The 24,884-nt window shown below is 44.0% G+C and overlaps 1 protein-coding gene across 3 annotated transcripts; it reads right to left on the reverse strand.

The window, feature by feature from the left end:
• Window positions 1–1,254: 1,254 nt before the first annotated feature.
• Window positions 1,255–12,058, reverse strand: PEX26 (peroxisomal biogenesis factor 26). Of its 3 annotated transcripts, none has more exons than XM_059184300.1 (6): window positions 11,906–12,058; window positions 11,415–11,768; window positions 9,984–10,124; window positions 9,215–9,510; window positions 6,798–6,944; window positions 1,255–4,364 (listed from the first exon to the last, which is right to left on the reverse strand). In XM_059184300.1, exons 2-6 carry the CDS (start codon window positions 11,663–11,665, stop codon window positions 4,264–4,266), a joined length of 936 nt encoding a protein of 311 aa, XP_059040283.1. In that variant the 5' UTR covers window positions 11,666–11,768; window positions 11,906–12,058; the 3' UTR covers window positions 1,255–4,263. The 3 variants fall into 3 exon arrangements, with proteins under 3 accessions (XP_059040283.1, XP_059040282.1, XP_059040281.1); XM_059184299.1 differs by having other exon boundaries at window positions 11,902–12,056; XM_059184298.1 differs by having other exon boundaries at window positions 11,867–12,054.
• Window positions 12,059–24,884: the final 12,826 nt, after the last annotated feature.

Below are 24,884 nucleotides of genomic sequence, written 5' to 3' on the forward strand. Positions count from 1 at the left end.
TAGGAGAAGGTGCTATTGCCTAAAAAGGGAAAGTGTGGGGGTTTTTTCTACACTGCGATCCTATCACACAATGGAATGCCGAATACCTGGTAAAAATGAGGCAGCTCTACATAAGCTGATGAGAAACAATCATCCAAGATTAATTAAATGACTGTGGTGGACTCTGGGCAGGAAACTGAAAGTGGGGAAAAAAAGAGAGAGAGAGAGAGAGAATTCTTTTCCATGAATATCCTTTGGTAACGTTTCTTTTTCCTTTTTTTTTTTTCTTATGATTTTATTTATTTATTTGACAGGCAGAGATTACAAGTAGGCAGAGAGGCACACAGAGAGAGAGAGGAGGAAGCAGGCTCCCTGCAGAGCAGAAAGCCTGATGCGGGGCTCGAGCCCAGGACTCTGGGATCATGATCCAAGTCGAAGGCAGAGGCTTTAACCCACTGAGCCACCCAGGCGCCCCTCCTTTGGTAACTTTTGAATTCTGTACCATATATATAAAACTTCCGTATGATTTTTAAATCATCTACATGCCCACATGGCCTACATACAAGCAAGAGTGCAGATCCCCTGCCCGAAACTATAACATACCTCCTCAGTCCCTTAATGCCACTTTCGAGAATCAGAACAGCTATGCCCTTGACTGGCCCATTCACTTCCACCCCTGTGATTGCCCACAATAGCTTAATTTCATCTCTCCACCACCCCAACCTCCCTAGCTTCCTATCTGACCACAAAACGCCATCACCCATTGCTACTCTCCTTAGCATCCCTAAATTTTAAAATATCTGTTCTATGTTGTATTTTCTCAGAACCTAGTATAACTAATCCACTAACTCCACCTAAAGTTACCCCTTCTGGACATACTTGCATATTAACTGAATTTAAGCTAGAGAGTGACTGATTTTAGGGCAAGTGAAGCAGAATCATAGCACAGTGAAAGGAATACCAGATTTGAGGGTCCAGCGACTTTTATCTTATTCAGGCTATGAGACTCAGGGCAAATAACTTCACCTCTCTCGGTCTCAATTTCCTTAACTTACAGAAAAGGGGGGGTGGGTGGAGATGGGGTGTGTAAGAGATGATCTTCCCAGATCTAACATCCTACAAAATCCCACCGTACAATGCTGATTGCTATCACCTCTGAACTTGATGTATACTGTGTGTTCAATAGCATTGCCTGAAAGAAATAAAAAGTGAGTCATATATTTATATCATTTTAAGCATTCTAGCAACCCCACAAAAAAGTAGAAACAGCTGAAATTAATTTTAATAGATTTTATTTAACCCAACATACCCAAAATACTATCATTTCAACATGCAATCAATATAAAAATTATTGAGTTTCCATTTTTATAGTCCTATATCTTCAAAATCCAGTGAGTATTTTACATTCACAGAACAGCTCAATTTGTACCAGCCACATTTCAAGTGCTCAAAATCCACCTGTGGCTAATGGCTACCATGTTGGACAGCACAGGTCTAAGTGTAACAAGGAAGCCCTCCCTTCATTTCTGACCTCATTAAAGTCAGACCTGAAGACTGATATGAATACCAGCCTCCATTCTTAGAAAATATCAAAGTTATCAGAGCAGTTCTGGTTCTGAGTTCCTTGACTGACTAGGAAGGTAGCTGGGGCTGGTTGCCAGACAATATGGCAGAGTTCAAGACGAACATCACACAGAGAACCTAGAGGCCTAGAAGCTGAATATGGAAGAACTTCAGGGGACAGACAGAAAAAGGAGTTGGGTATAGTCAGGTCTTTTTACTCAGACTTTTCACAATACAAAATATACCAAAAGCACATGGACCTTTTGTCCTGACAGCTATAGCAATTCATTAATTTAAACACCTCTGATAGCTTCATATTTCCTAGGTGCTTGGCTAGGCCCAGAAGTCCCTATGAAATAATAACTAACAGATGAGGACAGTGAGGCTGAGAAAGGATAGGTCACTTTCCAACAGTCACATACGTTGTAGAGCAGGGATCCAAACTGATTCTTAAACCCTGCAACAAGCCACATTCCCCAGCATCAAAGAGCTCACAGTTACTGGAGGTAACAAAGGACTTTGCAATTATAAGGCTATGGGGTCACTAACATAAAAAGGTGGAAGTAGACATCAGGAGAGGATTCCCAAAAGTAACCCTTGAGTAAGTCTGGAAATTTGAGGAGCTAACCAGGCAAAAAGTGGGAGCTGGGCCTTCCAAAAGGAACAGCAGGTGCTAAAGATACAGCAGTGTGAAGGAACATGAAATGTTCAGAAAACCATGACTGGCTGGGCCGAGGGCGGCGTGCGTAAGCAACAGAGGCCCCACATAAAAGTGGAGGGATTAGCTGAAACCAGTGCCTAAGGGGCCTTAAATTCCATGAAGAATTTAAGAAGAAATGCCATGTGAGGCATGCAAAGTCATTAAAGAGTTTTTTCTAGGGTAGAGAAAGGGACCAGATTTTCATTTTGAGAAATCATTCCAACAGATCTCAAGGCTTACCTGTCTCTTTTCCTCTTCTCAGGGTTCTTAACTCTACTTAAAAGTCCGTATGTATGGTGGCTCAGTAGGTTAAAGCCTCTGCTTTCGGCTCAGGTCATGATCCCAGGGTCCTGGGATCGAGCCCCACATTGGGCTCTCTGCTCAGCAGGGAGCCTGCTTCCTCCTCTCTCTCTGTCTGCCTCTCTGCCTACTTGTGATCTCTGTCTGTCAAATAAATAAATAAATCTTTAAAAAAAAAAAAAAAAGTCCGTATGTAAAAATACAGATTTGTTTCCTACAGAGGTGGACTACGCCCTAGGGATTCACCTCCCAAAGGCGTTTGGGTTTTATTTTTCCCACCCGCTTTACTAAAGACAAACTGTTGAGTTGGAAGGCCTGAAAACCAGCCTCTCGGAAACTACTAAGCATCTCCTCTATTCCTGGCATCAACAACGCCTGAAGACCCAGCAGGGGGCAGTTTGCTTGGCCTTCAGCCTCAAAAAAGGCTAGCCCCTGCTGGAATCCTTTTACAATTCCGACAGCATAGTAGTGTTTTACATTTATTTGCACGGAAACTTGTAAGATTCTTGTGGCTGGTGACAGAAAACGCTGAAACATTTCAAATACCCAAACGCTATGGCCCCAATGTGTCCTCCTCCTCCTAACAATGGATTGTTCATTGCCTTCAAAACCCATATCTCCCCTCTGGCCAACTCCCTCCATACATCCCTTCCAGCTCACCTGATTACCCAGTTCCATTTTCAGCTCATCAGCCTCTAAGGCTGACCTACTTTTCAAGGCCACACAAGCAGAAAAATTTGCATATTATACAAAGAATAGACTATAACTAGAACAACAGGACACAGAAAGCGGGGAGAGGAACCAGCAACGGTATATACCAAGGGGGTAGGCAGAACCTGGTTAGACAGCCATCAAACAAAGTATAAAAATACCATTGCAGAGCAGGAAGAAGGAACTAAAAGGAAGAAAGAGAACACAGGAATACTGAGTGTGTAATAGAGCAGGACTTGGCCACTGACAACCTGGAAAATTGAGCTGAAGCCCAAGAAGCACCAAACAAGATCACTTTACCCAGTGAGAAGAGCGGAGCAGCCTTACTTTGCTTTCAGCAGTTACCTGGGTGGTTCTGAAAGCCACGTCCTGGTATGAAAAGAGAGGACCCAAGCAGCTTCAAGCCTACTGCGAAACCACAGGAATGGTATATTGATAAATAACTTCTCTATGCTCCTCTCCACAGATCTGGTGGAGAAGAGCAGAGAAGAGAAATAAGTGGCCCTCTCAGATCTTCACTCTGCCTAACTAAGGGCCTGACCTGTGAGACAATTTTCAGAGGTTAAGTTTTCCACACAAGTGAAAGGCCAAGGGTCATTCCATCAGAGTTTTCTGAACTTCCAGCTTCCTTACACTCTGACCTAAAAAACCAATCCTTTGCTTTTACCAAGAAGATGGAATATTTCATGGATATACTCTCCTTTCCCAAACCCCTCCTTTAGAAGGGGCCTTTGGTATAAGGGAGTATTATTCCAGAGGACTCGTGCTCCCTGGCCCTACTTTGTTCCCGCATTACCTACCAACACCAGCCAAACTAGGGTGCAAAGGGGAGAACACTCGGGCAGCAAAACATAGTTCACCAGACTGGATCAACTCTTTCTAGAATTGGGGCTGGCCCCACCCCTGTGGGGCCACAGCCAGCAATAGGAGGGCCACCATGGATGAGTTACTCTGCTTCTGTCATGGCAGACCTGGGGAGTATAGAGGTTGAGTGGAATGGGAAAAGTCACTCAATCGTGGATAGGAAGCCGGTAGAGAGAAAACATGGCCTCTTGGATCCGATGGAAGAGCTGAGCCAGCTTGTAGAGGCAGGGCAAAGAAGAAGGAGAAGCTGCAGGAAGAAGGAAGATTGTTGTCAGTATGCCTGCCTTTACTCCCCTCTTCTTCCCCTCAGCCTCAAGTCCCATCCCTTGGAAATGGAAGTACGGGTTATTTTTTTAAAGCATATGTTGATGCTTAATGTTATTTGCTCTTCCTTCCCTTCCCAACAATAAAGAAAACCTTCACTTTCTCTAGGATATATTCTCTGGGATATATTTTCTTCACTTGGATTACAGTGACCTTAAGTTTGCTAAGAATAAGAAAACATATTTTAGCCTAGCTTTCTGATACATACACAAACAAACTGATAATGGTGGCTGCCTCTGGGAAGATAAATTTGAGAAGAGACTTCACTACATTCTTTTTCATACCTTCTCAACCTGCAGTCAAGTGACAGTATTTTGTATTTTTATCCTAAGTTAATTATATTAAAAATAAAGTACAATCTACCTCTTTAGAATTAGGGCTGAGTTGATTGGTTAGTTTTTCCTTATTACCGATTTTTTAACTGATTTTTTTTCTTTCTTAAAAAGAAAAATGTTATTTTTAAGGAAAATTACCGACAGTCTACTCTTTTTATATCCTTCCTTCAGAGTTCTAGCTGCTGCCGAATCACGGGCTCTCCTCTCCCACAGAACCACCACTGCAATGAGTTAAATCTGCCACTGGGGGTCAGCAGCTCCAGGCCAGAGCATGGTTAGGCTCCAAGCAGCTGGGCAAGCCGCATACTCAAATTACCCTTTGCTGTTCCCACTCAGAAGAGCAGGACTTACAAGAACCACTGGAAAAAAAAAAAAATCTAAATTTTTATCAAGTCTCTGTGGAACAAAGTAGAAGTCTGCAAGTGGACAGGAATGAACACAAACTATCCTTAGCTTTCCTGAGAACTACAAGTGACGCTTTCCTTAAGCAAACAGAGCTATTCAGAGAAAATTTCTGCTCAGTGTTCAGCAAAGTGAAAAGGACAACTCTGAGCTATGCAAAAAAAAAAAGCTCACTAAATAAGAGGAAGGGGAATGGGGAAAATGGGGAAGACCTAAAGATTAAATCAAGAACTGGCAGGTTTTGTTTTTGTTTTGTTTTAAAGATTTGTTTATTTATTTGAGAGAGGGAGAACATGTATGCACATATGCTCGCAAGTGAGCTCCATGTGGGGCTGGATCCTACAACTCTGAGATCATGACCTGAGCTGAAACCGAGAGTCTGATGCTTGACCAACTGAGCCACCTAGGCGTCCCAAGAACTGGCAGTTTTAAAAATAGACAAATTATTTGTGTGACCGTGGGCTAGTTACTTTTTTCTCTAGTTCTTGGGTTTCTCGATCAAAAAAAGAATGAAAAAAAGAAGGAAGGGACTAGAATAAGTGTTTCCAGTTTTTCCTGCAGTTTTCAAAGTTATATAATTCTATTCTAAGTCTAAATTCATGAGAAGAGTAAAGATTATATTGTAACTCACATAGAGTAACACACAAACATAAAAATCTAAAAGGGTGAGCTCTTAATCTTTGGTCCAGCACTTAATTTCGAGGAATTAATTCTCAGGAAATAACAAGGGTTGTTCCCAAATAGCACTTAGGGAACTCATGTCTACTTCATAGCTCTGCAGAAAACGGAGTAAGAAATAATCAAAATGTTCAACAATAGGGGGTTATTAATCAATCACAGAAGTTTCTGCAGATTGGAATATTATTTAGCCACCTAAAGCCATGTTTTAAAAGATATTTATAACATGGGACACCTGGGTGGCTCAGTGGTTGGGCCGCTGCCTTCGGCTCAGGTCATGATCCTTTCTTTGGTCCTGGGATCGAGTCCCGCTTGGCAAGGAGCCTGCTTCCTCCTCTCTCTCTGCCTGCCTCTCTGCCTGCTTGTGTATACTCTCTCTCTCTGACAAATAAACAAAATCTTAAAAAAAAAAAAAAAAAAGATATTTATAACATGCAAAATTGCATCTGTATCCATATAGAAAAAGACTGAAAGTATAACTATTACAATAACAAACTTCATAGGTGATTTCTGTTTTCTTCTTTATGCTTTTCTCTATTTTCTACATTTTCTAAAATGTACATGTATTTCAATTATGATTTACCACAATTTTTTTTTAGGTATTATGATGAGGAAAAAGAATTTTTTTTTAAATTTTCACATTCTAGTCAGAGTTCACCCTCCCGATAAAGTAGATGACAATGACTCAAAGTCAGTGTTCAAGGGTCAACGGAATAGAGTGAATTTCCTCCAGACTGCTCTCATGGACTTCAGGGCTATTCTCTTCTGGGCGGGCTGAGCTGGCTCTTGCTGGTGTCCAACAGTCCCTTCTTATGGAAGAGACTCAGGGAGAAGTGGACAGGAGATGCCTCCATCCCCAGGAGGGCTCTCACAGGCCCAGCCCCTATTCAACAGCCCCTTCCCCAGGAAGGGCAGGAAAGACGACAGGCTTCATTACTCACCTGTATCAAACCTTACCACCAAGAGGCAGAGGATCAAGGCAGCCAAGAGGCTCTTTTTGAAGGGCATGGAGAAGAAGTGGCTCACTGCAGAATCCCAAAGCCGGCGAAGCAACATCATTAGTGACAGGAACTTGTGGGAGAAGGAGCCTGGTCAGGGAGACAGCGCATACCTGCAGGTAACTCCACGAGAAACAGCTCCCCCCACTCTGAGCTTTGAGCAAGATTATGAAAGCTGACAAAAGGTAACAACACTAGTTCACTCCTGTAGTTCATTAAGTGGTTCTAAAAAAGATTCCAAAAGCTCCAAAAATATTTTAAGGACAGACTACATCACTAGAATGTCATCTCCTTAGAAGATAGTTTTTTTTTTTGTTTTTTTTTTTGTTGTTTTTTTTAAAGATTTTATTTATTTATTTGACAGAGAGAAATCACAAGTAGATGGAGAGGCAGGCAGAGAGAGAGAGAGGGAAGCAGGCTCCCTGCTGAGCAGAGAGCCCGATGCGGGCCTCGATCCCAGGACCCTGAGATCATGACCTGAGCCGAAGGCAGCGGCCTAACCCACTGAGCCACCCAGGCGCCCACCTTAGAAGATAGTTTTAAGAGACAGCATCTACTCAGCTAGGTAAACCTGGCATATCTGGTGTATTTTTTAAATATTATTTTATAGCATTCTTTATATTTTGGCCTAAGATATGTACTGAGAGTTACAAAGAGCAGTAGTTCTTGATTATCACATTAATGCAGGAAACAGAGAGGCACTTAATATATATAGTGAAGAATTCAAAACTCAGGTTGTAAATATGAACACCACCAACTAAAATACAAGTGGTGCCAAGTCCTGACAGAACACTCTGAACTTGCCATCAAACCTTTTCCCCATCCTTTCCTCCTTAGGAGATGGAGGGGCAGAGGGCTTTGGTAGCCACAGGAAATTCCTGAAGCCAATAACCTGTTTTCAAAGAAAGGATTCTACATCAGCAGGTTCATGCTCTGTAGCACACAAAGAAAAGACACTTTGGAGAACAGGATTATAGTTAAAGAACTTTCATTAAAAAAAAAAAAAGGATCAACCTGGGTTGCTCAGGAGCCACCTGGGTGGTTCAGTTGGTTAAGCGGCTGCCCTTGGCTCAGGTTATGATCCCAGGGTCCTGGGACTGAGTCCCACATGGGGCTCCCAGTTCAGCGGGGAGCCTGGTTCTCCCTCTGCCTGCTCCTCTCCCTGCTTGTGCTCACTCATTCTTTCTCTCTCTCACACAAATTAAAAAAAAAAAAAAAAAAAAAAAAAAGATCAGGCCTATTCTGTACACACCAAGAGAAAAATCAAAGAACAGTGGCTAAAAAACTACCAAGAAAAAAACTTAAATTTCAGGAAGAACTTCTCTACAGAACTGCCCATACATGGAATGAGATGCTACTGGAGATAGTAAATTTTCTATCCTTGCATAGACTATAGGATCACTTGAGGAAAAGAGGATGGAAAAAATTCAAAGACCAGAGGAAGGGTCTGAAGTAGAGGACCTTTAAAATCCTTTACAACAAAATAACCCCCACACCCACCCCTATGTAGGCATCCCATGTAGGATAAAAGTCAGGTGTATGATGTTGGGTTTAAAATGGTTTCCCTAAAAAGCCATTGTGTGAAACTGCATTCCAATGGGCAGAGATGGGCTGCCCCTTAAAAGGCAACATCAATCACTGAAGAACATACCCAGGAGATCTAGGAAGTAAAGGCAGACAGGAGGCTGGGTGGTGGGGCCCAAACTGAAGATAAGTAATTTTTATCTAAGTCAAGTTACCAAGTTACTGTGTCAGCTTTTTTTTTTTTTTTTTTTTTTTTTGCTATCCCCCAGCATACCTCAGCTGTGTTTGGGCCAGCCTTTAAAGAAGGAATAACATCCCACTCAGACCAGCATGATAGAGACAAGAGATCTAGTGACAGGACCCGAAGGAGAAGTTGGCTTTCAAAGAGACCAGAATTATGGTTCTGAGATTCAGCCACACCTCCCAGAGATTCTCCTTCCACCGCCAACTACAGACAGGGCTTCGCTTTTTATTTATTTTTTTAAAAGATTTTATTTATTTATTTGACAGAGAGATATCATGAGTAGGCAGAGAGGCAGGCAGAGAGAGAGAGGGGAGGAAGCAGGCTCCTGCTGAGCAGAGAGCCTGATGCGGAACTCGATCCCAGGACCCCGAGATCATGACCTGAGCCAAAGGCAGCGGCTTAACCCACTGAGCCACCCAGGCGCCCAGGGCTTCGCTTTCTAATCCAATCAACAGGTTTCCTATTCTGTGATTTGGGAATTACTCATACAAATAATTGCTCCCAAGCTCCCAGGAATGTCATGATAATCCCGAAGTATAAGGGAGAGCCCACAACTCCACTTGACAGAGGCCACCAAAGAATAATGTCCTACCTTCCTGGTTTAGCTTCTGGGCCTCCTCAGTGCCCGAGTGTTGGTGTTTCTGCTGTTGCCTTGCCTTACTAATGGCCTGGAGTAAGTCCAGCCGCTCTTCCTCACTGAAGGCTGCACAACCCACCACTAGCTCCTCAGCCTCCGACAAGCAGCCCAGAGGCAGCAGCACTCGGTACAGGTGAAGTTCTGCCAAAGCTCTGTATTCTGGAAGGCCCTGATTGTCAAGGTCTTGCAGCCAGGCACTGACCACTTCCAGCACAGCTCCAGGCTCTTGCATTTTGCTGTATAAAAGAACACTGCAAACCCAAATAATCCAATTTCAAAAAAGGAACAGTCAGTGCTCCATGGTCGGTTTACCTCTCATTACTACCACCCTCTCCCACCCAATCCTTCCCCTGTGTCCTCTGGGCCTTCCCTATGGGATACTAATATTGATAAGAATTAGGAATTCTTGGGAAGTAGCAAGAAGCTCTGTCAGCTAGGACTCCACTTCTATCATCCCACTTCACATCTCCTATTCCCACTGTCCCCCTCCTCCTCTTTTCCTCTACCCAACTCCTAAATTCTCTCTTCCTCATCCTTTATAGCTAGGTTTAAAAAAAAAAATTTTTTTTTTAATTAAAAAAATTTTTAAAACCAGGGAAAGAGTTAGATATAGAGGGAAAGGGTAGGGAAGGGGTAAAGAGAAGATACTGGGCACTGATTCAAAAAAGGACATGAAAATCCTCTTGTTTCTGAACTGACCCAGTGAATCAGAACAAGGACTTACCATAGTTCCAGGACTTTGGGAGGTAGCTTTTCAGGGACCTGGTAATACTGAAGAACCCAGGACAGGACTTCCTGCCACCGATTCATTTCTGCCAGGGCCTGGATCCCCACAACACACAGGGAGCATTTCACCTCCAAGGAACTGTCAGCAGAAAAACCAATTCAGGTTTAGAAGTGGTTCCCCTCCAGGGGTGCCTGGGTGGCTCAGTCAGTTAACAGGTGACTCTTGGTTTCTGCTCAGGTCATGATCTTGGGGTTGTGGGATCAAGCCCTGCACCGGGCTCCATGCTTCGGCTCAGTGTAGACTCTGCTGGAGATTTTTTCCTCTCCCTCTGCCACTCCCCCTGCTCTCACACACTCTCAAAGGAAGAAAGATGGATGGTTCCCCTGTTTCCATTCCCACCACCACCCTGGGACCATTCCCCCCATACAGTTCCCAACTCAGTAGCCATCACCTCTATCCTCCCCATTAGTATTTAAGTGGAGCTCAAATTACAACTGGTCTTACTAGCCCCAACAGAGAGAAAACTGCCCTTTCCCCCAGGAGTTCAAAGTTCCTATAAATCTGGAGACAACTCAACTGCTGCCTATCACACATCTTTGTACCCAGGTGAAATGCAGCACAGGTGTGTGGGTGGAAAGAGCTGGAGCTAAGAGTTTGCTTCAGTGAAGAAGTGGGGATTGAGCAAGGTTTCTGCCTGAGTGTAGGTATAGGAACTTCACAACTGGCCTATTAGCACCACCAAGTGAGGTACCTCCAGGAACCCCAAATCACAGCCTCTAGCATTTACTGCCACAAGCCCTACTCAACCCCCTAAAACACAGCCAGGGCTCCCTAGTTCATCCTTCTCTGGGGTCAGCTTTGACTATTCAACCCACCTCCCTAAAGTGTAGCCATAATCAACATTACTATCCACAGAGAAATGATTCCCTCAACTTCCCGAAGAGGCTAACAGCATTAGAAAGAGCAATGCAGGACCAAGGTTTTCATCAGATTGATACTTTAATCCAGTCCTTCAACAGTCCCAGAACACTACTCCTGCTGTGAACTCCACTTCCATTCATCAACCAAGATCAGAAGTGAACAACCTGGGGGAGAAGACTGTACCTAGGAGAGGACTTCCACCACCTGCTTACTGATCCTGCTTACCAAAATAATTAGGGTTAGAATGTCTTAATAGACATTCTATCTTCCCATCATGCCACTCTACACCAGAATAGGGAGAAAAGAATTGGCTATGGGTTTTCACTAAGCTGTTACCCGACTTGACAGCTTCCTCCTCATTGGCAGTGCCTCAGCTTCCTCCTCTGTAGAATGGGCACACCAGCTTATCAGAGAGGGCTCCTTATGAGCAATGTGGAATGGCAGAACTCCCCAAATCTTGAGTCCGTCCCCAAGATCACCCGGAAATGAACGGAGCCCAGCACGTACGTGCCCGCATCATCTTTGGCCAAGCTCCGCCAGGCGCGTTCGCAGGTCTGCAGTGCCGCCCGGAAGTCCAGGTGCACCACCAAGAGGTCTGCAGCCTCCTCTAGCAGAACCACGGCTGTCGACGGAGGCGGGGCGACGCGTACAGGCTCGCTGCTCCTGAGAGGCGCCCCGAGACCCTTAAGGGGGGCTGCAGGGGTCGAGGAGTCACTCTTCATAGCCAGCCTGGGCTTAGGGCCTGTTTCTCCAGACATCAGAGTGGCAGCCTCTCCGGGGTCTCCGGGATATCCCGCGTCGGCCCGGGAGAAGAGGGACAGTCCTCAAACGCTTGCCCACAGCCCTTCCCGAAGCCGAGTCCTAGGGAAGGAAAAGTTAGTAGACATGTCTAAGGCAAAGGCTGTTAGCCGGGCAGATGCTCCAGCTCAAGACACTGAACACAGGGAACCAATTCACACCTCAGATTTGCAGAATAGCTACATCCCTGGAATACCTGCCTCTATCTTCTCTGGCCCCACGACATGTACTGATACCAACTTAGCCCCGGGGAGGGCCGTTCCAGGTTCTTTTTCATGAATCTAGCCGCTCACTGCAGGCGCGGGACAAGGTAACCGACATGCTTCCTGCTCTCGCAGCCCCCTGCAGACTCATGGCGTCCCGATGGCGCGGAGGACTCTGGAAGTTGTAGTTCTCTGGCTCTTGGCTCAGTCGCCTTCTTGAGGTAGATGGAGGAATTTCGGACTACAACCCCCAGCATACCACGCCACAGAAACTGTCTCTGTCCCCGGAGAAAACAAACTTGGCACCAAAGCTTTTGGAAATAACAAAGCAGAGGATGTGTTGTGAGATGGGGAGGTCCTCTCACGAACCAGTTCCAGCAAAGACAGAGGAAATTTCAGTAACGGAGGTGAAGTTATGAGCAGGCTTCTAAAAGCAGGAAAAGCACTGAAAGGAAACTTTAGAGCTGGATACTTTTCCTTCTATATTCCGCTTTCCCAGGCATAGTCACATTTGTGCAGCGCTTTACGGGGCCTAGCTCTACGCTAAGCGCTTTTTGTGCTATCTCATTTAATCCTTCCCTCAACCCTGGGAGATAACAACTGTTATCACCATTTAGCAGGTGAGGACATTGGAGCTTATTTAAGCAATTTGCTGAAGGTCCCACAACAAGAGGTGGCAAAAACTAAGTCAACAAGGCTATTTTTGCTCAAAGCCCTGTATTTAACCACTATTCTGTTCTGCAGGACAGGGCTAGTCTATGCTTTCTATTCAGAGAATGTATAAATCATTGCCCAAGTAAGTTACATAAGCTCATTGAGCCTCCTTGCTTCGTATAAATACATAAGCTCATTGAGCCTTGTTACTTCGTAAAATAGAGATATTGTGAAAACAAACCCACACAGTGTGTAATGCAATGTATAATAGAGTGCTAGAACAGATCAGGTATTCAATAAATTAGAGAGCTACAATAATTATTATTTGATAAATTTACACAGATACATAAATTACATTTAGTATTATACTATGTGCTTCACCCAGACGCTGCTGAATTTATACTAGGTTCTCTCAGCTTTAGCTTCATCTCAGTTCCCTACCTTTTGAACTCCTCATAAAGCTTCTCTAGGATTGTTTACTCCTCTGGTGATTAGAAAGGCCTGGCACGGGGTAAATGGTGGTTAGTACCACATATCCTCTTCCCTTGTCACTAGATAGAGACACACCCATCTGCTGGGCTTTCAGCTCTCTGCACAAAGTCCTCATGGAAAGCTGAGGCAGAAACATGAAATCCATCAAACTCTGAGGAAGGAGAAGTATGGACCCTGTAACCGTATAAGGTAATGAAGTCAGGACTTCACTTACTCTGTAAATACTTTTTTTTTTTTTAAGATTTTGTTTATTTATTTGACAGAGATCACAAGTAGGCAGAGAGAGAGGGAAGCAGGCTCCCTGCTGAGCAGAAAGCCCGATGTAGAACTCCATCACAGGACCCTGAGATCATGACCTGAGCCGAAGGTCCCAGTGAGCCACGCAGGTGCCCCTTTGTAAATACTTTTTGAACACCTACTCAGTGCTAGGCCCTATTCTAAGTACTGCAGATCCCACAGTGAACAAAAAGAGACAAAAATAACCGCTTTTGTGGAGTTTGTGTCATAGTGAAAGAAAACAAAATTTTTTTTAATTTCCTTTTTATATATATATATTTTATTTATTTATTTGACAGAGATCACAAGTAGGCAAAGAGGCAGGCAGAAAGAGGAAGGAGCAGGCTCCCTGCTGAGCAGAGAGCCTGATGCAGGGCTTGGTCCCAGGACCCTGAGATCATGACCTGAGCTGAAGGCAGAGATTAACTCACTGAGCCCCAAGAAAACAACATTTTTAAAAAGCAAGTGAAATACAAACAATAGTATGTCAGATGATAATAAATGCTGAGGAGAAATAAAGAGGAGAGATTGGGAATGACAGCAGTGGAGAGGTAGAGTTGGTCTCTACATTTAACTTTGTCTTCTAACAGGAAATCCAGGGTTGCCAGCAGAACAAAGAGAAATGTGGACCTTCTGCTCAGGACCAGGCTCTGTCAGCACGATCACTACTCATTTTGGAGCACTGCCCTTAGGACCAACATATCTTCAGGGTTGCTTGTGAGAAGCTCCACCCTACATCTCTCTTCCTTGCCTGCCAGTATTCATTCCCACACAGAAAACTCCAGATGAAAACAGAGATCCCTGGAAAGTGTGCTTCAGTCTGAGAATCAAGTTACCAGCTCTAACTCAGATTTTATTATTATTGCACTGCAAATAAAAGCCCTGTTCTCAGAACCAGGCAGGGGTAGAGGTCCTGCCGGAACAATCAGGAAAGCAGCAGGAGAATCAGAAAACAGACCAGAGCAGGACTAGGCAGGTTGAGACTGGTGCAACCACGCCACATCATTTCCGGAAGCACCACCTCGATTACTGCCTCGAAAGGACTCCATTAAATTCTAACAAGGAGTTTCTTGCTATTTCTAAGTGGTCCCAGGAGATGGCAGCACAGCCTTAAAAGAAGCAGACCTGCCAGAACCAAACTTGCCTATTTAGAGGTATGGCTGCCATAAGGAGGTCAAGATTCGGGGGAGGGGAGATTGCTAAAAATCACGTAAAAATATAATTGTGTTCTGTTTCTGTGTTTCACCCAGTTTTTGACTAAACAGGACTTCAATGGTCTGTATGTAACCATTTAACCTTTAGCATTGTTAAGCCCACAAATTGACTCTTCAACCATCATTGTGACATTGCATTGTCTCCCCTGTCTGAATGTACCCAGAATTTCTCAGGCTAAGACACAACAATGCTAAACACAAGCAAGTTCATTCTACCTGAGCGAGAGTGAACGGACATTATATATATCGAACCAGTCTTTCTGACTCAGAGCTCACAACACAATCTTTGAAAGCACCTATCCTCCCCTGGGGATAAATCAAGAACCAGAAAAAAGGCCTGATCTGTAAGACCAGATCTAAGGTCTGGTCCATGCTAATATTTGTATTATCGGAATAGTTTCTTTGGAGGAAAATAGAGTAAATGAGATGAAGAATCCGCATATGAGCCATCCTCTGAGCCCAACCCAAGCACAGTCTATCAATGCATTGCCTTAATCTGAGAATGCGGATTTGCTCTGCCTGCTTTCAGCGGATGATGAGTTGGTATTTTTGTAGCTGAAAGAACTCTAGACTAGAAGATGAACTACCCCAGTTAAAATACTGGTTCCTTTGGTGACCAAACCAGTCACCAGGCCTCTAGAAAGTCACTGAAACCCTGTGGGCCTCAGTTTTCTCATCTGAGGACATGGGTAACAGCACCTGCCACATAGGATGTTTGTGAGGGTCAGAAGAGACCATGCGACAATGGCCTATTGAGCTCTCTAAATCTCTGAAACAGTTCAGGCTGATATAAGGCCAGCTGGTATAATATATCAGGGAGTGAGTAAGGAGAAGAAAGGATCTCATTCCACCTCAAAGTTCTGCAATCTTACTTTCTGATCTAGAATTTGACTTGACTCTTTCTTACACAGGGGAGTAGTGTTCATCCTGGCCTGCCCTCTTCAAGCTGATTCTACGTTCTATGACAATAGACAGCATCCATAGCTGACCCTTCTAACAGATCTCTTTCAGCCAGGGACATTGATGATAAAGCTCCTGTGGAATAGAATCATACCTAATATGGACCTTTGACCAGACCCACACCAGAGAGATAAATATTAGCAGGGTGGAGATAATATTTTTCCAGGATGGCCAAGTGTGCTCCCTCACTCCAGACCTTCATTGGCATCTTTATGGCTCTTATTTATTTATTTATTTTTAATTTATTTATTTGACAGAGAGAGAGAGATCACAAGTAGGCAGAGAGGTAGGCAGAGAAGCAGGCTCCCGGCTGAGCAGAGAGCCCAACGCGGTACTCAGTCCCGGGACCCTGGGATCATGACCTGAGCCAAAGGCAGAGGCTTTAATCCACTGAGCCACCCAGGCGCCCCTATGGCTCTTTTTAAAGCCTGGACTTGGTATTCAGGGCAGAACTCAATGCTTCATATTTGCTCCTGTCCATACAAATAGAGCAGAATTCTTACTTTGCTTCTGTGTCTAAGAAGTAATGATCATAATTATTCTCTTTGGTACTTTATAAAAATAAGACAGTCAATTTATATAGTATAGTATAAACTATGTACTAGGTGCTATTCTGAGTCCTTTACACTTAAACTTGTTATAATCATCAACAACCCTATAATATAAGTCTTAGTGTCATCCCTATTTTGTAGAAGAAACCAAAGCACAGAGAGGTTAAGTGACTTGTCGAAGGTCACACAGAAGCGCAAAGAAGGGCTGGGACTTAAATCCAAGCAGTTTAGCTCTAGAGTCTTTCTTCTTAACTGATGCATAATACTGGCCCTATGAAATATTTTCACTTATTTTATTTGAATTTAACAACCAACCTGTGAACAAGGTGACAGATATATTATTATTATAATTCCTATTTATAGATAGGAAACTAAAGCTCAGAAACCACCCAAGCTCAAACATTTGGTCTCAGTGGCAAAGCTGACATGGTTACTGGAGATTTCTAACAAGATCCCATGCCCAGAACCTTCTTCAAAGAGCCACCAGAGCTCCTCTTCATCACTTGAAGGTGACTAGGGGAGTCACTCTGTGGAGACCTGTTGTCCACCATTTCTCACCCACTATGGGAGTCAGATTAACTCAGAGAAATCCGAGGAGATCTTCATGATGACAGACCAAACCTGAAAAATGAAACAAGTAATGGTTGCTCACTAGAAATAAGTCAGCCTTGGCTCTCTGATGGAAGAGTGGAAAGATGTTATCTCCTCCCTGAAAACTTTCCTGATCACACCTAATGCAATCTAATCACCACTTCTTCAAACTCCCAATTGTGCTTTGCTTTTTTATGCTGTTCTTCTTGTCCTTCCCAATTTCCAGGTCTTCTTATAGATTTTTTTGTCATTCCCATATTCAGCTGTGCCCCTCCTTAGGGCAGACACAGAGTCTCACTCATCTCAGGATCCTTGCATGGTTTAGCAATAGGCATAAAACAGTAAGCACACAATGTTCAGGAAGGACCCCACCTTTCCTGAGCTGCTCTGCATCATTTGGTCTTAACATTGTCTGGTCAGCACTGTGTGAAAAGGTTGGACGCTGAGGAGATATTAACCCCACAAAAAAGAGAGACACCTAAAGGTGACTCCAGGTACCAATAGCCCTGGCCTAGCTTCTTGCCCATGGGAATTTGCAATGTTCCTTCCTGTGGTCTCTTCTTACTTCGTAGGAAATAGTCAAATAACCTCAGTCACCTTGAGTGATAAAATTTTAGAGTTGTAAGGAGGCTTATCATACTACATATGGCCAAGGAAACTGAGGCCAGAGGAGGTTAAGCAATAGACTGATATTACACAGCCAAAGAAGGCAGCATTCCTTGCCCTACCAATGCTGCCCCAGAAAGGACCTCACCTTTACTTAAAAGTGTTTTCCTCACTAGCACAGAAATGCCTGCCATTAATCATACTTTGGGGTAATCTATGGCATCCTGGTCACTGTTAATGTGCAGATACTAGCTGGGAAGAGCAGCACATGGAGCTATTGCCAGCCATTGACCCCCACCACCCCAGGGCTCTCTTCCTTCCCCTCCGTGGAGAACAGCAATGGTTCTCAAAACCTGTAGTTTTTACCCCTAGCAGGCCTTCCGGGGAAAACGGGATGGAAGGGTTCTCAACAGTTTTAATCAAGAAGAAATTTTACACTTACCATGCTTACTTGTTAATAGGTTTTATTTAGTAGACATTCCAAAACACTGTATTGATGGAGGGGCAATTAAAAGCAACCATTTGTACAAAAAAGGTTGAGAACCATGAGAGAATATTTATGTCCCAAGTGATTTCCTGAAATTATCTCTGAAGTACAATTTTGAGTCAACAAACCCAAATACCTTAAAGTATTTGAGGAATGGCAGAGAAGGGAGAAATGTTGGGAAGGTTTCCAGAAATCTTAATTTTAACTTCATCCAGGTGAAGGCTGTAACAAAGGAAGGGTATGGTAAGAATCTCAAAGAAGCTGCGATTTAAAAAATAAATAAATAAATAAAACAAGTAGTGAGCATCTGGGAATGCATATAATTGTCAAATCACTATTTGAGTACAGCAAGTAAAACAAATATTTGCCCAATACTGTTCCACCTGTCCAGGGCCTAAAACCAATAATGTAACAAATATAAAATAAGTAAAAGGAATTGCAGTTTGCCTTTGCATTTGTTTTAATTATTATCCTCAGACAATGATCTCAAGAGCCTCTTGGTATCCCCACCCCTAGCCCAGTGCCATGGTCCATAAATGCTCTGACCCATGTAGCCATTGTTTCTGGAGCGGAGTAAGAATAACACTGGAAAGAACATTAAAAAGTTACTAAAGTGAGGAAAACAGACATCTGACCATATTTTTTAACCAAGAGCAAGTCAGTTTATTTCAAAAATTAAGGACAACTCAGAGAAGCTCCAGTCTGTTGTCATAAAGACCTCTCCCTCTGCAAATCAGTATGCTCAGTGGGAGGGGAAAATACCCTTCCTGGGATTCACTGAAGTTCAGCTCTGGGCTGTGTCCTTCACACGGAGTCCATGTGAATGCCGCCCTCTGGGGTTGTGTGGTTTTATGACCTACGTGTCCTATCATGGCAGCCCTGCTTGCTCCTGGCTCCACATTAACGTGGGCTTCAATGCTGAAATCTGAAAACGTTCAGTTCTTTCTGCAGACAGTTGTTCAGACAACAGGGAAGAACTGCCCATCCCCCTAGCTCCACTCTTTTGTCCTCACTGGGGTTGGGCTGCATGACACACAAGCCACGTCCAAGCTTGTGTGGACTTGACTGTAGGAAGTTTTCTGGAAAGATTATCATGAATGGTAAGGCATTCTGTCACTATCCCTTTTATTTCACGGCTCCCTGGGAAGGTTGTTCCTTTGAGTCTGGTCTAAAACATAGCGGGACAGTGGGAGCGGATTCTGAGTAGGCTCACCACACCCTTCCTCCTATCAGTCATGACAAAGGGTGATTACGTGAGCCGCATGAAAGAGGAGGTGAGTTCCTAGTCCTACCTGACAGCCAGGTCTAAGGGACCAGAAAGAATAGAGGGAGAAAAACAGGAATCACATGTTACCATAGCAAATTAGGAGACTCATGTGTACACAGGCTATGACTGAAACTACCGTGTGATTACAGCCCAGGAAATAAACAGAAGTGAAAGGTCACCTCTTCCTCTCCTTTCAGGGATATCTTAGAGGGATTCCCTTCCCCTCCAACTCCTTTTCACAGGCATTTGTCTTTACCATGTTCACACACTTCTCCTTATTGCCAGAACTTCCATTTTCCCTGCGTAAGAAATCATTCTCTGGGGTAAAAGGACCATACAATAGATGCTGCTAAAGTTTTATAGCCTGAGATCTGCCTGTTTGATATCTGCTCTTCTTTTGTCTTTTAACTGTTTTTGTTAAAATTACACCTATCCAGGGTGAAAAAATCCAAACAAGACAGAAAAGTATAAGAGAATAAGGGCCATTGGAAATCTCATTACCCATAAATGACAACTTTGAACATTTTGATGAACATCCTTCCAAAAATACACATCATTATCCATAATTACACTGCCCTGCCGCCCAACTTACTCATTCCCAGTATGTGAGAGGAGTTCTTTTTATTTTCCAGTGGAATATTGCTATTACCTACTAAGTAAAACAAGAAACAAATAATCCTGCTGTGACTAGTAACAATTCACAAGTTTATAGTTCTTTGTAGCTAAAAACACTTGTACATACTTACTCCTGAATCATCCTGAAGCTGGAAGAAAAACTCTGGGGAGTCCATCTGCCTTTCTTATGGGTTTAATTCTAATCATACCTCACATTGGTGTAGTAGTTTACAATTTTAAAAAGCATCTTTACATGACTTTATATGATTATCACAAAGTAAGATGATTGAAAGTCAGATAAGTATCCACAATGCAAAAATAATGCATTGTCATAACTACACTTACATAACATGTTAATAATAGTTGTAACTATATATACTGAGAAATTAGTGTGCCAGGTTCTGTGCTCAGTCCATTCTGTACATCATCTCCTGTAATCCTCACAATCCCTGTCTTAGAGACACTATAACTAAGAGTTAGAGGGCAGTAATTTGGTCAAATTTCCACAGGAAATCTAGGTGGGATTTTAATCCAAATGTGTCTGGCTTTAACATTCCTTGTTTTGTTTTGTTTAATTTTTATTTGTTTATTAGAGAGAGAGAGAGCACAAACAGGAGGAGTGGCAGGCAGAGGCAGAGGGAGAAGCAGACTTCCTGCTGAACAGGGAGCCAGATGCAGGTATCAATCGCAGGACCCGTGACCTGAGCTGAAGGCAGATGCTTAACCGACTGAGCCACCCAGGTGCCCCTTTTCCCTGTTTGTTTGTTTGTTTGTTTGAATTTTTTTTTTTTTTTTTTTTAGAGGATGGGAAGCAGCAGAAGGACAGAGAATCTCAAGTAGACTCCCTACTGAGTGCAACAATAGGGGCTCAATAGGAGGGGGCTTTCAATCCCAGAACCCTGAGATCATGACCCAAGCGAAAACCAAGAACTGGAAGCTTAAGTGACTTCGCTCCCCCACACCTGGCACCCCAACATTCCGTTTTTAATCAATGCATCATCCAAGATTTTATACCAACCTTAGTGCAATGCTGTATAAAACACATTCCTCTGATTAAAGGTGCTGAGTGTCAAAATGATCTTTCAGCTCTCCAGAGAAGGGCACTCTTCCAAAGATCTTCCAAAAATCCTTCCTGCTGCATTGAAATCTCTTTCTTCTTCAGAAGAAGCAAGTCAGTCTCTTCCACAGAGACCAACCTCTTGGTCACATGCACGTGCTAGTTGTGAAGATATGAAGTTGTGGAGATCCAAATCATTCCTTCTTCATGGCTTTCTTGTGCTTTGGATAGAGGGCAGAGTTGGTCTATCTTGTCCTTTACTTCCAGAGAGGAGGGAGAGAGTGTTTATTCTTGATAATATGAAACTAGAGATGATGAAACAAAATAGAGTGGATGCAGGGAAACCATTAAAAGCAGGGTAAGTGGGAGGTATATACAAGGAATTAAACAGCATCTTTTTGACATACAGGCAGAGTTGGTTTGAGGAGGCAATTAGGCAATGAAAATTGATATTTTCTTCTTTAAAGATAACAATTTTTATTTATAAAGCACTCCCTGCTGGAATGAGCTCAAAGCATCTAATGGGTGCTGGCTAATTACCCCACCCAACAATCTGGCAGCCAGGAAAAGAGAGAGATAATTATCCCCATTTTTCAGGCAGGGAGACCGAGCCACAGAAGAGTGGTACCTTGCATAAAACCAGAGAGCTGAAAATAGAAGGCAAGCCTCCTAATAACACCCTTCCACCCCTGTGTATGTTTATAGACATCGACTCCTGAGGAAGGACAACCCACTTGCCAAAAAAAAGCAGCTGTCTCTTGTTGGGAACTACAGCTCCCAGCAGACACAGAGAGGAGACAGGGCTGTGCCCCTAGTGCCCATTCCAGATTCCCAAATATGGAGAAGGACTGGGTTTTGGAAGATGAACAGAATGCTCACCCTTGAAAGAGAGGGAGAGAAAGAGGGAGTATGAGGTAAGTTTGAAATATTTAACTCTATCTCCTAAATGTCTGCCTGGTCTTTGAAATATAGCAGCCAAAGTCATGATCTTTTAATAAATTTTGCTAGAAGATCTCACTCTGTAAACCAAACAGTTACTTTAGCAGAACCCTGTTTTTTCCTAAGATTGGATATGTGCTGGTTCAGTTCTAGGAGGTCAGAGACCCTTCCTCGGAGCCCAACCAGCTCGGAAGGTGATAGTGGTGATGGAGAGAAAGATTTCTGAGTAAAGGGCAGCCCTGCTGTGATAGGAGCAGACATTCCAGAGGCTGGGGCTGGGGGGCCGGTTTGCTGGACCCAAGCATGAGCAGCCCTGGGAGGACAAGGGTTACTTTTTTTCTGCTTTGGAGCCAGCTGAGCCTGCCTGGTGGGAAAGGCATGAAAGAACTCTTTCCCCCATTCTGTCTCATTCTGTCAACAAACACTTATTAAAGCACCGATGCTCAGGGCACTAAGCTAGATGATGAGAGGAAAACAAGTCATAAGACCAGATTTCTGTCCTCAGGGTGCTTATGATTGGGGGATTGGGTAGATACAAAAGGAATAAGGGAGCAAAGGGAAGAAAAAGACAGTGCAAAGAACCTATTATTTACACTTTTCATCCAATGTTTAGTTATCAGTTAATTGATCACCCATCGTGGGCCAGGCGCTGTTCAAGACACTTGGAATACAGTGGTAAATACATCAAAAGCAAGAGCTTCTGTCCTTGTAGATTTTACTGTCTGGTAGCCCCTGGATGTCTGGGGGAAGAGTCCTCTAAGCAGAAGGAACAATGAGTGCAAAGCCTTGAGAAGGATATGAACCTGGTGAGTTTGAGAGCAAGCCAGTGCAGCTAGAAGGAATTGGATGAGGACAAGAGCAAGGAGAAGTGAAGTCAGAGCACTAGTCTGAGGTCAAATCACACAAGGCCTTATAAGGGTAAAAAGTGTGACAAAGTTCTCATTGGGAAACTTGTTTTTAAGCAGTGGTTTGTTATGATTTAATGTAAAGGGCCAGATAAGGGGAACAGACCTGTAAAGGAGTTTGTAGAATAGAGGAGAGGTATCACTGAACTGGAATGGACAAGGAAAGCTTCCCAGCAGAATGAGATGCAAGCTGAGTGCCAATGATTAAATAGGATTTGGATCTCAAGAGAAGGCATTCCAGATGGAAGGAACTCCAGGAGCAAGGTGTGCTGTCAGGATGGACCATGGCATGTTCAGATCATCAATCTGCCATAGATGTGGTCATATGGAGGAGTAGTGGATGGTGAGGTTGGAGAAGGAGCATTGGAAAAATGTAAGGTCTCTATGTCAGAAGGTTCTGAATCTCAGGTTAACAGTCGTTGGGGAATTTAAATGCACAGAGGCATTTTCACAGGCTTCATTATCCAGTCAGAGAACTCGGTCTTCCCCAGGGTCCAACATTTTTCCCCAAGAGACTTATTTCTTTGAGTCCCAGGCTTTTGAGTCCCACATGAAATCGAGGCAGCTGAGTGGCACAATTCCAGAGGGCACCATTCACATTGTACCATATGTGAAAGGCATCCCCTATTGTATCACGTAAACCACAGGGCAAAGGGTGCCTCTGGAGGTGTGTGATAGCAGAGGCCCTGATTAACATTTTAGGGGATAAAATACCAACCTGCCCACAGGCCTGCCCATAGTGCCTCAGAAGCTTCCTTCCCTTTCAGATTTAAAGCCCAGCTGAACTGGCTGCAGAATCAGTGGGGATTAGGGCCATCAGCTGACAGAGAACTGGAAGGGAGAACAGAAAGAAGAGAGATTCAGCGAGAAGGCAAGGGAAGAAGCACTTAATGTTGGTCATCCTTTTGCCTAGTGGAGCACAAGAGGGAAGTAAAGGAACTAGAAGAAGAAGGGTGGCGGGGCCGGGGGAGTGGGGTGGAGAAAGAACTACTCAGGTAGCTGAGCTGCAGGTGGTTTTAGGAGATTGCCCTGTAGCTGTCATCATTCTCCTGTAGGATATCCCAGTACTGCTAGTCTATGGGCCTCAGGAGGGCAGCAAGCTGCTGAGCAGAACTATGGTGGTGGGGGCGGGGCAGGGGAAGGGTGTCTAATGAATACTCTGCCCCTGAGACAAACTGACCACCCATTTACTTGTTTTTTATAACCACCCATTTAAGTTATGTCTATTTAAGCACCTCACCAAGGAGTCTCCCAACTTTCTACCTGAATTTGGGGAAACCATGGTGTCGTTGCAACAGATGAAAGCAGAATAAACTCAAAGAAAATGGCATTCCCCTCTGTGCCTTCTTCCACCGCCCCCGCCCCCCCCCCCCCGGAAGCCACACAGAGAAGGGAATTTGCATGAACAGGGAACAACAGTCTGCTTGCCCAGGAAAGGGCAAGAGGGCGGTATGTTTGGGATTAGTATGTCCTCTGCCCAGTCTGATCCATTTTACATTCTCAATAATAAGTAGTAGCAGGTGCCTGGGTGGCTCAGTCAGTTAAGCATCTGCCTTTGGCTCAGGTCATGATCCCGGCGTCCTGGGATCAAGTCCCACATCAGACTCCCTGCTCACGGGGAGCCTGCTTCTCCCTCTGCCTGCAGCTCCTGCTTTCTTTTTCTGACAAAACAGTAAATAAAATCTTTCTTAAAAGATAATAAGTAGTAGCAGTCGGGGCAATAAAATGTTCTCCTGGGCTGTCATACTGTTTCCACACTCCCTCAGACATGGCAGACCCAGTAAATCCAAAATGAGCCATGTACCCAAATTCCAACAGTGTTACCTCTCCAGCCTCTCATTGTTCCTCCTTTCCTAATATAATCATTGCATTTGGAATAATATTAACCTCTAGTTCCTGCACTAAACCCAATGGGCATACAGCTGCACATATAGCTGCCCTGCCCCACTCTGCAAATGCCCATTTTTAAGAACCAGTGAAGAAATTCTTGACTTTAGCATGGTAGTCTCAAAGTATGTGGACAGATCCTTTGATCCTCTGATCTATCCAGGAATACCATAGCTATGTTCCGTCATGATGGCCAAGAACGTCTCCCCACCTCCCTTCTTCTTGTTTTCCCTTCCGCTGGCACAACTGTGCAGCTTCCTCATACACCTAGGCTCAGAGAGGATGCAGCTCTGACTGAGAGCTGTAGCCACTCACTGCCCTTTGATGGCCCAGCAGTAGGACTGTTTTGAGGAGCATGGACTCTTCCCCTCTACTGGAAGTGCTTGCCCATCACCTTCAGGGTAAGTCCCTACCAACCCTCCCAGCCTTATTTCTCACACCCGCAGCTCCAGGCATAAAGCCCTCTGCCATTTTC

Source organism: Mustela lutreola, chromosome 8 (genome assembly GCF_030435805.1).
Source record: "Mustela lutreola isolate mMusLut2 chromosome 8, mMusLut2.pri, whole genome shotgun sequence".
Classification (NCBI taxonomy): domain Eukaryota; kingdom Metazoa; phylum Chordata; class Mammalia; order Carnivora; family Mustelidae; genus Mustela; species Mustela lutreola.

What these genes read in the sequence shown, in the direction of transcription:
- PEX26 (XM_059184300.1), bottom strand. Translation starts at nt 11,665, where the DNA reads ATGTCTGGAGAAACAGGCCCTAAGCCCAGGCTGGCTATGAAGAGTGAC. An exon ending in CCCAAAGTCCTGGAACTATG is followed by an intron (nt 9,511 to 9,983) that starts GTAAGTCCTTGT and finishes TTGGGTTTGCAG; the next exon opens with TGTTCTTTTATACAGCAAAA. An exon ending in GGTGGTAAGGTTTGATACAG is followed by an intron (nt 4,365 to 6,797) that starts GTGAGTAATGAA and finishes TTCTTCCTGCAG; the next exon opens with CTTCTCCTTCTTCTTTGCCC.